The 16,429-nt window shown below is 37.0% G+C and overlaps 1 protein-coding gene across 3 annotated transcripts in view; it reads left to right on the top strand.

Annotated features, from left to right (window-relative positions):
* esamb (endothelial cell adhesion molecule b) overlaps window positions 1-15,716 on the top strand; it is a 39,401-nt gene extending 23,685 nt beyond the window's left edge. The window contains exons 2-8 of one of the 3 annotated variants that reach the window (XM_084419852.1): window positions 4,544-4,689; window positions 6,771-6,972; window positions 7,050-7,205; window positions 9,407-9,451; window positions 12,638-12,760; window positions 12,856-12,988; window positions 14,050-15,716. In XM_084419852.1, the coding sequence (XP_084275978.1) occupies window positions 4,544-4,689; window positions 6,771-6,972; window positions 7,050-7,205; window positions 9,407-9,451; window positions 12,638-12,760; window positions 12,856-12,988; window positions 14,050-14,509 (1,265 nt within the window). In that variant the 3' untranslated portion in view covers window positions 14,510-15,716. Of the gene's footprint in view, window positions 1-3,631; window positions 3,928-4,543; window positions 4,690-6,770; window positions 6,973-7,049; window positions 7,206-9,406; window positions 9,452-12,637; window positions 12,761-12,855; window positions 12,989-14,049 lie in introns of those variants that run through there. The other 2 variants (XM_084419854.1, XM_084419853.1) reach the window with 2 other exon arrangements.
* Window positions 15,717-16,429: the final 713 nt, after the last annotated feature.

Below are 16,429 nucleotides of genomic sequence, written 5' to 3'. Positions count from 1 at the left end.
GATGAGTAGGCTACAACCTAAAAGACCTTGGTAGGCCCAGGACAATGTTTCTGATTGTCCTCCCCTGACGACGGCCTGTCTGTGTCCATCTATGCGTGAAGAATTGATCTAAACTTAAAAGAAGGCCCTTTGATGTGACAAAACACAGAAAATTGCTTAAAAAAGCACTAAAGATTAAACTGATGTAACCCTATTTAAAGGAACCTTCACCAGATGTTTATTCTTCAAAAGAGCGCATTTATATTTACACATATGAGCCCTTGCAGACTTCAATGTCACTGTATACTGCAGACTTCGCTCTCAGCACTCAAGGTAAACTCTCAGCATTTATAATTAAACCCAGCATTCCCCTTACAATGGATTTTAAAAATCAAATGGGAAGGGTTAGTCGTACTCATCAGACCTGAGCTGCATCGCTCATACCTCAGTAAAGTGCTTTCTAATGTGCAGCTGCCCAAGATTAGCAGGTATTTTAAGGCTGGCTCAGATCGCTCATGCTAAAGCTTTATCAGACAACCCTTGTGAGCTGGAGACAAGCAAAAGAGGAGATTATATTAGAAGACAATGGGTCTCTGTTTAATGGAAGTAAGCTCCTATCAACACCTGGCTCAAGGGGTTTTTCTTTTCAGGAAGGACGTTTGATAAAAGTTTCTTGCCTGTTTTTGAGCACCTGGGATGTACTGGGAAATGTCAGTTCTTGCTTTTAGATAGGCCTACAATTGACAATGAACCTTTAGATGAAGTTAGTTACTTGTAGCTCTTGCTCTTACTTGTAATATTGTCCTTATTTACTTACCCTTTGTCATTCCAAATTTCATGACATTCATTCAGTTGTCATTCCCCTCCAGTAAGCTGTGAACTTGAGATTTGTTTTGACTGGATCAATGAGCCAGTGAATTGAATCAGATCAGTCTGATTCTTGAATTGGATGAATCAGACTGATTCAACAGTTGTTGAGTTAGGGTGTGTTCACACTTGGCGTGTTTGGTTGGGTTAAAACGAACCCTGGTGTGATTGCTCTGTTAGTGCCGTTCATTTGAATTAGTGTGAATGCTGCCATCTGAACCCTGGTGCGCACCAAACAAGCGGAGCGGACCCGAGACCGCTGAAAAGATGGGTCTTGGTCCGCTTCCACATGAATTCTGGTGCGGTTCAAATGATATATAAATGCAACACGGACCAAAGACATGTAAACGAACCAAAAACGGGACATGATGTCACAAGTTGCAATGCTAAAAAGGACATAATGCTCAAGCACAGGCATCAGAACCGCATCTACTCGCAGCATATCTTCGTTTGTGTGTGATGGAGTGATTCCTGTCGTTGTTTGACTCGAGTTCGCGAGTTCTCAGCTGGTCAAAATACCATCATATGTAATTGTTTTTTTTGTAATCTGGACTACAAGTGTGAACACACCCTTAAACTCACTGACTCTGTGATCTGGTCACAATAGTTCTTGAGTTAAAGGAGAACTCCGGTCAATTTTAACATTGAGCTCATTTTTTTGTACATTTGGAGTGCTGTCAGTACAGAGAACAACGACAAAAATCGGTGTTGCCTACACCGTGTTATCCTCGTTTTAAAATTTGCACCCTGTTGACTTCAATGGGGCAAGTTTTAAACCTGCTTTTAGCCTCTTAACATCCTTGATGTGTCATTACAAGTGCACAGGTCATGTGAGTGATTCCTTCTGAGTGAACGCGGGTGAATCAGACTGCAGTAGATGTGAAAGAAATATATGAAAAATGATGTTTATTCAGCCAGCGCACATACCTGTATTTACATCCTGTTTTCGGTCGAAGTCCACAGTAGTCGATTGTCGAGTTCACGCGCGTGATCATAGGTACTAAACCTATGCGCGTGAACTCGCGTTCACTCCGAAGGAATCACTCACATGACCTGTGCACTTGTAATGACACATCAAGGATGTTAAGAGGCTAAAAGCAGGTTTAAAACTTGCCCCATTGAAGTCAACAGGGTGCACATTTTAAAACGAGGATAACACCGATTTTTGTCGTTGTTCTCTGTACTGACAGCACTCCAAATGTACAAAAAAATGAGCTCAATGTTAAAATTGACCGGTGTTCTCCTTTAACAGCTTACTGGAATAGGAAGATTGTCAGTGAATAGTGACTTTTTGATTTATTTATAAACAAAATTATATTCTTATTGATCCTTAGACAATTAATTTTATTTATATAAACTATTTTATTTTTATATAATATATAGAATTTTGTGGTGTTTTTGTCTTTTGATACAAATTCTAAGTACACTACATTAAAATTAGCTTTGTTGTCTGATCTGGATTTCTGATTCCTTTGAATGCACATAAGACTCAGTGGCATTGATGTTTACCCTGTTATGTCTGTTTATCTGAACTCATCTATCATCTTTACTTGCATCCATCAGTATTGCGCTGCCCTCATTAGGTGGCTTTCTGTAACGGCAATAGACTGTACAATAGTGATCTCTTTTTCCATTCATTAGTTTGATTTTTACATTTCCAAAAGATGTCCCTCACCCATTGCTTTTGTGCAGCTTCTCCTGTCTTCACCTTCTTGATGTATAAAATACTACTGTGCACTTTGTTAGACTGGTGTGAATCAATGTCAGTGTTGTTATCATGCATAGCTTGTTTACATGTATCAGGATGAAGATCTAAAGTTTTACACGTGTTCACCTGGTCTGTGTATAAATATACATGCATCATGTATTTGTGTGTGCAGTGTGTCCATGTAATCCTCGAATCAAGGTGTCCGTGTCAGGCTACCCACCTTGGTACTGTGTGTGTCTGTCTGGAGCGGCACAGATGGAGCCAGTGACGGGATTAGGGACGATTTTCCTTGATTTAATAAACAACTATGGCTCAGAAATGTAAGGGATAAACCTGGGCACACAGAGGCACATCAGAGAGCCGCCACACATCGGCGCAGCGCTTTCATGAGCCCAGGCGACGCATGTCCTACTTACACTCCCTCCAAAGTCCCAGGGTGGTACGAAGGGGAAGATTGAGCTTTTCCCACTAAAAAGATTAAGTGCAAAACAAATCTGGCAGACAGAAACAAATACAATACTGTTTTGGGTAATATGATTGAATCAGAGTCCGAAGTAAATTTTGCCGTTCTAAATATCCAAGGAAAGCTTTAAATACACTTTTATGCTCGTCTTTAGTTAAACTTGTATGTTTAATATATTGTGCAAATTTTGGGGTCGGTAAGTCTTTAATGGTCTCCAAGGCTGCATTTATTTGATCAAAAATACAAAATATTGTAAAAAAAAAATAAAAAAATCATTTTCTGCTGAATACACATTTCTTATTAATAATAATAGTATTCTTTGGATGATGAGATTATGTACTAATGTATAGATCCCTCTGTTAGGTGAAATAAGGCTAAATGATAAGGAATGTGGATATGTTTAGATCAGTTTCCCACCAGATCCTTTAATCTGGTAGGTTTATCTTTCTGTGAGAATATGAATGAAGGCAATCCAGCAGTGAAAGCGTTTGTCAAAGGAGCTGTCGGTTACATCATTCTTTAAATCCAGCCGAGTTTGACTTGTTTCACGTGAGCCAGGAGAAAGCGTTGCTAAATTGAGCCGTGGATTGTTGGAGGATTACTAGTCCAGATCCACAACAGAAATTAAAAAATGGAGGCGCAGTCTCATGAGCAATAACAAAGCAGCTTGAGGGCAGCGTTCAGCCTAAAGCAAGAAACCGGCGTCTTTACGTCACAGACAGATTCAGTTTAAAGCTGAAAGTAAAGGGAATATAGCAGCAGTGCAGCGCAGCGCGGCTCAGCAGAGCTCCACCACCACGCTTATCTGTAAGTGAGGGATCTACTGCCAAACTGGCTGACCAGGACAGTTGGGAATGCTGGGATCAGTTGATCCACCTCCAGCTGAGCAGCTCTGGAGACTTCCTGCCCTGTGAGTGATCCCTGCTTAAATTAGTCACCTCAGGGTATCATTTAGCACTTTTTTCTTGAGTGGAACCATTGTGTGTATGGGCAATAGATGTTCTCATTCAAGGAGATTGTTTTTTTCCTTATTAACCAGTTCATTTTGTTTTATATTTTCATATTTCTTGTGTGCTTTTTCTTGCTCTTTGCGCAAACTATAGGTTGGCTATTCATTGTGGCCTCTTGTTGTTTAACGCTGAGGAGCACATCAAATACTTCAATTACTTTAATTAGTTCTTTTCAAATGAAGTCATACGACAGCTATGCTTGGAAAATATGGATGCATTTATATTTTGCTCTTGTAGAATATGCATTTTTTTCTACAGAATTTGCTAAAAAGAGTTACCTCATATGAACTTATTCATTTTTTCAGTACATGATTTTTGGGATCTGAGGGGCTGTAAATGTTCCCTTTGTGTGTGTGTTTTTGGATGGATTAGGAATTTTGCCTGTGTAGGATTATGATTAGTTTTTTTTTAAATGTACAATTTAATGATGTCACCTTAAAGTCAAGCACTGTTGCCGAACCTGCCCTCTGATCTCCAGAATAAGTCCCATCAGTGGCTGTTTCACTTCTATCACAGGTGATTCTCAGCAGGTCGAGGTGCCACGGAAAGACATGGAAGTAATCATGGGACAAATGGTTGTTCTGGAGGCCTGGTACACCCCCACCACCTCCATCGAGAAGAACACAATCATCTGGACCTTCTGGGGCAATGATTCCAAACAAGTGAGTATGTTTGGAATATATATGTATACTTTTGATGGTGAATTTCTTAAATAAGTCTATGTTATATATAAATAATAATATATATTTAACCTATAATCCTGATGTTTCATTTGAAAATAAGTCCATGTTATATACATATGCATTATACATATACATTATATTTATATGTATGTATATACCCAAGTAAAAAACTTGATCTAGTGTAAAAAAACTATCTCTACAAAAATGTAAAATACATTTATTTCATCCTAAGTATACTTCAACTATACTATTTATTGACATATCACTTAAGACTAAAATTAAAGTTTATTTGGGGTATTTATTTATTGTACAATGCACATTTCTTAATATTAAGCCTAAAATGTGCTTTAATATCATTATTAATAAGGATTGTATGCTCTCTGTATAATATCAGTCTTTAAATGCAAGATATTTAAAGTGTACCTGAAGTATACTTGCAATAGTTCCACTTTAGCACAATCAAGTATATGTGCATATATAAATATGTGTGTGTGTGTGTGTGTATGTATGTATATATATATATATATATATATATATATATAAACACAATATCTTAATGTAAAGTTAAGTCGATTTTATTTGTCAGATGACCATTGCCTGTCCCCCTTTTACTGTCATTGTGAAAAAAAAGGGGCAGATTACATGTGAGAACAATCTGTTGTCCTCCATCAGCAAACAAATAAATGACATGAACCTAACATGTCAGACCCCCTCTGCATCCTCTATCACAGGCTCACTCAACAGATGGGTTTCACTTTAATGTCACAGGAAAAGTATGGAACGCTTGAAAGGTCAAAGCCTGCTTATGAAATTACACACAATGAATTTGATGGATGGCCGAGAAGTGGATTAACTCGAGCCGTTATCACTGAAGGTTTTAGATTGCGATGTAAATGTCAGCTAATACACCCTCGAGGTGTGATAATGTGTAAGGTTACACTGCATATGCGAGACATCATGCATGCGTCTGCATGTGTTCAAATGATATTTGTGATGCTTATCATAATCTGTAGTTGCACTTGTTTCCCTTTGCCTGCTAGCTTATCATAAATAAATGGAAAATCAGCCTAAAATTCAAACTTGACCATCTGCTGTTGGACCCGAGGATTATCTTTAGCATGACAGTTTACCTCCATCATTATCATCGGCCACTTGCTAAGTAGTGCCAGAAGATTTTCATTTTAATGTTCTTGACCATATGAATACTGATATGCAATGATAGAGGTCCAACAGCCTACTAGCCTATTAGTTTACCTATACTGTGGATTTTAATTACCGGTAGTTTTTTTAGCTTCATATTCTTAGTGGTGCCTTTTTCTATATCATTTTTAACCTGTTGAAAGGCTGGCAATTTTTGTGCTATTTTTTGTGTTATTCAGCAAAAGTGACACTAAAGACTTTTACATTGTTGAAAAAAAAAAAACTATTGCAAATAAATGCTGTGCTTTTGGCCCTGTTTACACCAGATATTAAGATGCTTTTTGGTCGGTCGGATCACAAATACAGGGGTAAACAGGGTCTAAAACGTTTTGAGCTTTCAGAGGTAGTCGAATACACATTCGCCTGGATTGCTTGTGGTCGAATGCCCATAGATTTGACCTGCCCATAGACCCTTCCCTTGAAGAAATGAGGACAGAAGTGTTTGAAAGTGGAAAAAAGAGATAGATTAAAACACCAGGTGTAAACGGGAATGTGTCTCTCTCGTCTAGTTGTGATTCGATCGACCAAAACACATCTTAATACCAGGTGTAAACATGGTTTACACAAAAAAAATGTAAGCAGCACAACTGTTTTCAGCATTGATAATAACAAGAAATGTTTCTTGAGCAGCAAATCAGCATATTAGAATGATTTTTGTGACACTGAAAACTGCTTCAAAATGAAACTTTTTTAAAATGTGCATCTTGAGACCCCTTTCCATCTTGTCTTATTCTCACCTTACTGTATCTGAACGCATCCTAAGAAATATCTGATTGGTTCAGACAACCATTATGCAAACGTGTGATATTGCAGAAGCCTAGTTGCGTGTTAAAGTGTCTCTGTGTGCTTTTGCACTGCAGGTTATCTCCTACTCATCTGGACAGATAGGCATCGGTAGTCCTGACTTTCGGAAGCGGGTGGGTTTTTCCATGTCTATGCCTTCCGCCAATCTGTCCATCTACATCAACAACACACAGGAGTCCGACTCCGGGCGCTACGCCTGCAATGTCGTCATCCCAGGAGCTATAGGCCTGTTAGGGGAACTAAACCTCAATGTTAAAGGTACATTGACAAAATGAAATGTTTATATTAGCATTTTGAACTGTCTATCTCATGATTTCTTTCTCTGGTTGTTCTAGTTCCTCCATCCACGCCCGTATGCTCTATGACGGGAAAACCTGTGCTGAGTGGCAACGTAACGCTGAGCTGTAAATCCAGCTATGGGAAACCTGTTCCTCAGTACAAATGGACCAAAGCAGCTCCACTCTCTGAGGTCTTCTTCTCTCCCATGCAAAGTGAGTCTCCTGCCATTGTTCGCTTCTCTTTTTTTATTTGATCTGAGAACAAAATCAGGAGCTTCTGTGGATTCATTTAAAGGATTTGGGGATTTTATTTTTCATCTGCTAAGGATAGTTTCACTGAAAGGTGTTAAATTTGCTGTATGGATTGATATATGTTTGAATGGTGGTTAATTAGATGGTACACTACCATTTAAAAGTTTGGGGCTGGTAAGATTATTTAATGTTTCTTATGCTCAAGGCTGCATTTATTCAATCAAAAATATAGTCATTTTGTGAAATATTATTACAATTTAAAATATTTGAATATATTTTAAAATGAATGTGTCCTTGCTGAATAAAAGTATTATGAATGAATGTTAGTTTAGTTAAAGAGATACACCGACATTAAAACGTACTATACTAAAGTCATTAAACTTTAGCAAACTAAAAAAGTGCTCAAATAGCATAATTGTGTGGCAAAAATACAATTGAACACTGGATGTAAAATTGAAGGATTAACATTGATAATCTTGTTACCTCAAGATCATCCGGTCATCAACAATTTAGAATTTAATAAGCAATTATATCGTGTTGCAAAGCTTAAGAAGATGTTGTAATAGAAACCCATTCTGGCTACAAATTATTTGTTATGCTGCATTCAAATGATTTATCAATAACCAGGTTCTACTTAGTGTACACACACACACACACACACACACATATATATATAGTATTCTTTTTTTTTTATTGTTTATAGCTGTTTTCACATGTAGCACAACAATTATATAAAAGGAATTAGAATATAATTATAATGCTGTTCATTTATGACCTCAATTTGTAGACCAACCCCGAGGGCTAATTCACCATGTGTTCCCCAGGAATTGTCTGAGTTTACATGCTGTACAAATCAGTCAACCGTTTTAGACTTTATGTAGCTACAGTACTTGTTAGCAGCGGACATTTGGAGTCAAACAACAGTTTCAAAATTCATGTTATTTGACTGTGTAATTGATGTTGCAGAACAAAACTGGCAAGTCTCTTCAAGTTGCTTATTTTACTCCATACTGCAAATCAAAAAACCCTATTTTAAAAACTGTCATGACACACAAATGCTAATTCTACTGTGTTTTAGTGTTTCAAAACGAACACAAGAAATTAATACTTTTTTCTTCAGTAAGGATGCACTCAATTGATCAAAAGTTACTGTAAAGACATTTATGAAGTTACAATAGTAAAACTTACTATTCATCAAAGATATATCACAGTTTCCACAAAAAATATTAACCAGCACAACTGTTCTCAAAATGTATAATAGTAAGAAATGTTACATAAGTACCAAATCAGCATATTGGAATGATTTCTGAGGCATCATGTGACACTGAAGACTGATGAAAATTCAGCTGCCATCACAGGAATACATTTTAAACATAAAATTGTAATGATATTTCACAATTTTACTGTATTTTTGATCAAATAAATGCAGCTTTGGTGAGCGTAAGACTTTTTAAAAAATCGTACTGACCCCAAATGTGTGAACAGTATAGTATATGACTGTGTTATTGTAGTATCATCTTGAGGGGCTGTTTTTCTCAGAACTCAGTTTATTATCTTGATGAGATTGGTTAGGTGCTGTGTAGAGAGGAAGAGCACAGGCATCATTTATCACTGCTTTAGCATGTTTCCCTCTCATTGGCCTGAGGAGAGGTGAAATAGCTCTGTTATCCTCAGAGCAGCCAGATAGACACTTTCCCATCAGCTTCTGAACACAACAGGTTTGACCTTGACAGAGTGCCAGGAATGTCTTACAATGTTTCTACAGCACTGGCGCATTCTTTCAAGTACAAAGCATGCATGACATATAACAGTTGCAGAACTAGAGGAAAGAAAACATGCATTTAGTTTCCAATGTGTATTTCCAAAATATATCATGATGATTTCTGTTGACATGTCAGTTGTGATCAGCACAAATCTTTGGTGGAAATACACTGCGGTGCCAGCTGTTCATGAAAGCAGGCTTATACTTATCAACCGTGCTGCAAATTTCCTCCTTGATCCCAGGCACGTGGGTCTCCCGTTTTTTTCTTCTGACATGAGAGTCCTGAGGGAGGCGAGGTGCTCAGTAATACTCCCCTCAGGAAAGAAAAACGTATCGTGTTCTCCTGGTCATCTGTCTTCCTCTCGTCCTCTCTCTGTTACTCTCATCTGCGCATTCACAGAGTGGAGGTCCTGCCCCCAGCCTGTGCTTGTACTGGGATACCTGGGTAAGGGAACAGACCCTAGGATAGAGAGAACTCCTTTAGAAACACTCTTTAGAGCCACATTAAATGTGCGGTTCACTCTTGCAGTGTTGCTCAGTTGTTTACTGGAATAAAAAAAACTGCTACTGCTTGCACTACCATTCAAATGTTTGGGGGTCAGTTTTTTTTATTTTTTATTAGAGTAATACTGTACTTTTATTCAGCAAAGATGCATTAAATTGATCAAAAGTAACAGTCAAGACATTTATATTGTAACAAAAAAAATCTTCAAATGAATGCAGTTATTTTGAACTTTCTGCAAATTAAAAAGTATCATGGTTTCACAAAAATAAGCAGCACAACTGTTTTAAACATTGAAAATAATAAGAAATGTTTATATTGCAATTTAAAATATATTCAAATAGAAAATTGTTATTTTAAATTGTAATAATATTTCAGAATATTACTGCTTTTACTGTATTTTTGATCAAATAAATGCAGCCTTGGTGAGCATAACTTCTGAACCCAAACTTTTGAACGGTAGTGAAATTGGTTTTTTAAAGGTACATAAAAAAAAAAAAAAAAGTTTTACACATAAAGAAAGTGATAGTACTTCAGATAATTTTTTTAAATTATGTAACCTCCCTTTTATGGGACATTTTCATTTGCAGTATAAATGATTTATGGCTGACTGTGAACAAAATGCTGATGATAACCGAAAACTAATTTCACATATGCATGAGTCCGTTAGTCCACCTTTAAAGATAATGTTATAATGATATATTATATGATGTGATATATGATATAATCTTTGTTATATCATTGTTAAAATATTGTTCGAATCTGGCTAGGGTTATTTCCCGATCCCGTTTGCCATATTCTTCATTTCATTTCCTGTCTCATAATAACAGTGGCGGATCATCATTCTGTGAAAAACATGCAATGCTCATATACACTATTTTGATAACCTTCACAGAATGAAGTTTACCATCTGCGCAAAATCTGTCAACAAAGAGTGCAAAAAGGACAAAACCAACAAAAAAAGCTTAGCTATCAGCCATTTGTATCAATGTGTGTCAGTGAGATTAGAGTCATTCAATATCCCAAACATATCAGTCTAAAAGCATATTATCAAACATTATCCTACCCCTTTCATCTTTTTTGTTCCCTCCCATTTTTGAAATTATGAATCGTGTGGTTCTGTACTATTTGTGTATTTTGTTAGAGAGCTAAAATCAGTCCTGTGTCTTGTTGTTTGTTCAATGTAGAAACATCACATCCTGAATCAGCCATCATCGCATGGTTTTTATGAACATACCATTGAAGAGTACATTTTATGAAGCCAATCATTTTAAGTGACACTTCATTAGTATAAAAGTGCCTGTAAAATCTGTAAAGCCCAGACTCCGGTCCCTGGGCGTCTGTCCTGGGCTCTGGGTCACTGAGGAATTTGAGATTGGCTGCTCTTCACTGCAGGCCAGTCAGTGTGGACAGAAGCTACAGCAGCAGATGGTCCCACTGCACTCTCTGCCAACACTATCTATAATAATGGCCAAAATGTAATGTTTGTTCTCTGTGTTTGTGGTTTTAACTTTCCATCCTTCTTCCCACTGTCATGCAGTGAAAATAGGAATAGTATTTTGTACATAATTGCAGCCAGATCTTTAACACATACTGTATGTCCTGTATTTGTGTCCTTCAGCTTCCTTTAGAGTCACGACAAAGTGTTTGTTTTTTTTAAATAGGGCTTTTCAAAGGATTCTACTCGTATTTCCTGTCTTTGTCAGAGGTGTTTCTTCAAGTTTGGGTACTCTTATGTCCGAAGATTTTTTTTTTCATTAAAGATGGTATATTTTAAACTCACACCAAGGCTGCATTCATTTGATTAAAATATGGTAAAACAGTACTATTGAGAAATATTATTAGAATAAAAAAAAAAAAAAAATCTATTTGAATATATTAAAAATTTTAACTTATTCCTGTGACGGTAAAGCTGAATTTTCAGCATCATTACTTCAGTCTTCAGTGTCACATGATCCTTCAGAAATCATTCTAATATGCTGATTTGCTGCTCAAGAAACATTTCTTATAATCAATGTTGGAAAAAAAGTTAGCTTGATGCTGAAATGTTGATAAAACCTCCTTGCTGAAGAATAATGGAGAAAAAAAATCTTACACACTTTTGAACATCTTAAATATTTTAAAACAACTTGATTTGGTGGAAAGGATACCACAATTTAGATATTTTCCATAATTTGTGGAAAATAGAAAATTCATATATGTTTTAAGATCGAAAAGGTAAAAGAATACAATTTAATTTGAACCTAATATGCATTTGATAAAGTAACAAAAGTAAATTATCAAGGCATGTTAAAAAGATTTATGTAACCATATAAGAAACAGCTGAAATCTGTTAAAGGGATATGTCACCGCTGGAAAGATGAATGTGTATTTAAATTGGGTCATTTATGTAGTAGAAATGTGAAATTATTTTAGAAGTTGGTGCCTTCTAGACTGAGAAAAGCCAGAAAATTTATTTTTGGCTCATGTGGATGAAAGACATCAACTCCCAGAATGCACTTGCTTCGCTGCCCTACGAGGCCACTCCCAAGCCAAGCCTACCGGTTACAGAGGGCAGTATCGGAAGACATGATACAACTAGGCTACTAGTTGACTCGAAACTGAAAAGACGCCGTTTTATCGTGAGATCCCCCTATGGACGGGTTGAAAACATGTGGAACTAACTCCTACTGGCTGTAGTCTCTCGCCTCTGGCCAAAAAAGCCTCCGATGAGTTTCTTTTCCAGACACAATACAGAAATCTCTCGTCTCAGGGGGACATGAGGGAGGGAAGCACGATCATTTGAAAATACTACCGGGTTTCTACTGATACAAAGCTTAATGTTAATCGGTGAAGTATCCCTTTAAAGAGAAAAAAAAAATCTTAGCCTACTAACCCCAAAATTTTGAACAGAAGTGTATGTTTAACAATGTTAACAAATTAGTTAGTGTGTGAAAAGTCCTCAGGACCAAAAGTGCCCATAATTGAACAAACACCCATAGACGTAGAATAAGCAGTCATACACTGTCTGCAATACCTTGCACATAAAGGTCACAACAGCCGAAACATATATATGGAGTGGTGAACTCTATTGGAAACTCTTATTTGATGTTCAGTGATGGCAGTATGAATGATGGATTCTGTTTTCAGATGAGAGGCAGGGCACCCTTCGACTTAGCAACCTCACCAAAAGCATGTCCGGCAAGTATATTTGCCGTGCCAGCAACACTGCTGGAACTGACAGCTGCCACATCAATCTAGAGGTCTCCACCCGTAAGTGTCAGTCACAAAGGTTGACGTCACATTTAACATTGGCGATTTCCACACTCTCTATATTTGTAACTGAATTGTTCCTCGTGTGGCCGCAGCTAACAATGTTTGGGTCATCGCGGGGGCCACGGTGGGGTCTGTGGTGGGTCTGATGGCTCTCGTCTTATTCCTGATCTTTATCCTGAGGAGAAATCATGACACTGAGGAGGATGAGATAGCCAATGATATCAAGTAAGAGCCAGTCTTATATTTCTTCATAATACAGTGCTGGACAGAAATGGAATACTTTTACTTAATTCATGTACACAAGTAAAATTTTCAAGTATCTGTACTTTATCAGAGTGTTTTTATTTTTCATGAAACTTTTACTTCACTACATTCCAAAGTGTAATATCAAACTTTTTTTACTTGACGACAATATGTACATTGTATTTTTATACTATATGTCACCACATATTTACCCAAATTTAGTTTTTCCACATTTTAAAGGGATACTCCACTTTTTTTGGAAATAGGCTCATTTTACAACTCCCCCAGAGTTAAACAGTTGAGTTTTACCGTTTTCGAATCCATTCAGCCGATCTCCGGGTCTGGCGGTACCACTTTTAATAGTGGTCCAACTTTTCATTTTCCGTCGGTCTTAGTAGAAGATGTAACTACAGAAGAGTCAAGTTTTAAATAGGAAAAATATCGAAACTCTTTGGTAATTTTTTTGAGAGAGATGCTAATGGTCCTGTCCGATTCAATGATCTATGCTAAGCTATGCTAAAAGTGGTACCGCCAGACCCGGAGATCGGCTGAATGGATTCGAAAATGGTAAAACTCAACTGTTTAACTCTGGGGGAGTTGTAAAATGAGCCTATTTCCAAAAAAAGTGGAGTATCCCTTTAAGATACTATATGTATATTATTTAACTTGTTTGTACACTTGTATTATCAGTAACTTAAACTGATATTTTAGTACATTGAAGTTTAAAGGTTTAATAGTGTATAATACATTTTTGTGATAATATGTTTGCTTATTTGCAGCTCAATACATATTAAATGTCTGCACTAATATTTTATTAGTGCTAAATTATGATTAGTCTGACTAATGTTGGCTAGAATAAATAAACTTGATTCATTAATCAGTACTTTTGAATTTTTTCTCAAGTAAATTTCAAAAAGAAAAGTATTTTTACTGGAGTGATATTTGATATGAGATCTGTACTTGATTTGGGTACTTTGTTCACCACTGTCATAATGCTACGGATTAGATGTGTGTATGACAGTATCTGCTTTCCATTGCTTTAGGGAAGACGCACAGGCCCCGAAACGTGTCTCCTGGGCTAAAAGTGGCACAGGATCTGACATCATATCAAAGAATGGCACATTGTCCTCCATAGCCACCAGCCCTCCAGCACAGGACCCTCAACATCCACTCCAAAACAACCATTACCCATACCCCCCAGGTGCCTTGGACACCGCCTCCATCCTCACCACCTCGGGTAGCACGGCCACTTACCGCCTCCGCCCAGGGGATCCCAACCCACTCCACGGCCTGCCCGGATACAACGTCAGCAGCACACCCAATCACACGCTCCGCCACCATCGCCATCACAGTCCCGACAGCTCCTCCACACACAGGACTGAGGGCCCGCAGCCGCAGGCCCCGTGCCCGCTCAACATGCCTATAAACACTGCTACTCTGTCCCGCATGGGGGCGGTGCCAGTCATGGTGCCCACCCAGAACCACGCAGGGTCACTGGTGTAATGTGCTAAAGACTGATGAGGAAGAGATTCAACAAAGGTGGCTATAAATATAACAGAATTTGGCTTAGTTTTTATACAGAATAAAGTACAGTCAAATATAGTTATCTGTCAAAAACACCTTTGTTTTCTAAAGTATTCTATGTGTTTTTTACTGAGCGTAATTTGTGTTTTGATGTGTTCTCGTCATCTTTTCAAATCGTCACACTGACCAAGAACAGTATTTTTCATTTATTTTGTCAACTTTACAGTGTTATTATACATTTATAATACCTGATGTTATGAAGGGATGCAGATATCACTGATGATGTTCCACTGTTTATAACAGTTGTGTTTATGGATTCAGATTTATCCAGTTATTTAGTCATTCTTTTAAATTTATGGTTTTAGTTCAATAGTTCACAAATTTAGCATCGGCTGTTATTGTGCCTCTTGTGCCTCCGTTTCTCTCAGGAGTTTTGTTTTGTTTTTTCTGTCAAGCAGTTGACAGATTTCTAAAGAGCAGTGCTTTTATTTTCATATTTAAAAATTTCTGGCCGTTCAGAGGAATTTATAGCTTCGGTGAGAAAAAAGGGATGACTTTAAAATGGAAAATAAAATGAATGCCCATGAAAATGCTGTCTTAAAATGTCTTATGATTTAGAGTTTAAAACAAATAAATGCCAGAAACTGCAGTGCTTGTTTACTGGAGCAAGAAGGACTCTTTAAGTTATGATTTGATCATGTAAGTTACATGGAAGTGGTAGATTTATTCATTCATGTATACATGATAATATATGAAAAACTAGCCTTGTGGTTTAATGACTTGAATATTGGAAGCAATGTATTATCATTTTTGATAGTTTGATATTTGTGTTAATGCGGAATGTTATTCTCTGTGCTTTGAATAATGTGGTTGTCTACTCTGTTATTAGGCCTTTTTCACTCATTTTGTTATTTTAAAATTGGCATAATATAGAATTGAACGCATTATGATGCTGTAACTGTCCACATGAAGGAAGCAGAGAGGTAAGACAAAGGCTTGGAGTGGAAATGCATCAGTGAGGTTCAAGTTGTGGTACATGTTTTGATCACTTATGTTCAGCTTATTAAACCAATACAAAATTGCATTGTAAAACATTGTTCAGAATTTTACATTACAGTTGATTAAAACAAGCATAGTTCTTTCATGTGGCATTTGATTGACCCTGTTAAACTGTATTAACAAACTTAATTTTGGCTGCTTGTACATTTTTTTTTACTTGCTTTGTGTGCAAGAGAGCTCAAGTTGAGATCCCGGACGAGCCCCCAATTTCTAAAATGGCCATAACAAAATTTTATTTTTCTTGTTAACACAATAGGAAGCAACATTTCTTTAGGAGTAAGTATAAAATACAATTGGTTCAGAACAACATTGGTTGTCTAAGCTATGGAATAGGTGACTTTCATTGGTGGTTTTTCTAACCATTTTTAGGAAAAAAGGGGCTTCAGTGCAAAACAATAAGAAACGTTTAGAGACACCTGCATGCCTCCCTTTTTTGCAAGTCACAGTCTGGACATTGTTGAGCTTTCTGTTAGTCAAGGCCAAACTGCTCCTTCTCTCAGTGCAGGGACAACACAATGTTAAAAGCAAAATGGCATTTGGTCACACTGTCAACACAACATGGTTTGTATTCCAGTACTTTGGTGAGTAATTCCATCAACCTTTTCAGTCATTACATATGGAATTGAAATAGGTTTATAATTAGATTGTTTTAATTTGTTTTTTAAAAGAAATCTCTAATGCTCACCAAGGCTGCATTTACTTGATCAAAAATACAGTAAAATTAAAAATAATACATGTTTTCCATTTTAATACATATTTATTGTTGTGATGGCAAAGCTGAATTTTCAGCATTATTACTCCAGTTTTCAGTGTCACATGATCCTTCAGAAATCATTCCAA

Source organism: Rutilus rutilus (genome assembly GCF_951802725.1).
Source record: "Rutilus rutilus genome assembly, chromosome: 9".
NCBI classification, from domain to species: domain Eukaryota; kingdom Metazoa; phylum Chordata; class Actinopteri; order Cypriniformes; family Leuciscidae; genus Rutilus; species Rutilus rutilus.
This window is presented reverse-complemented; position numbering and strand designations above follow the sequence as displayed.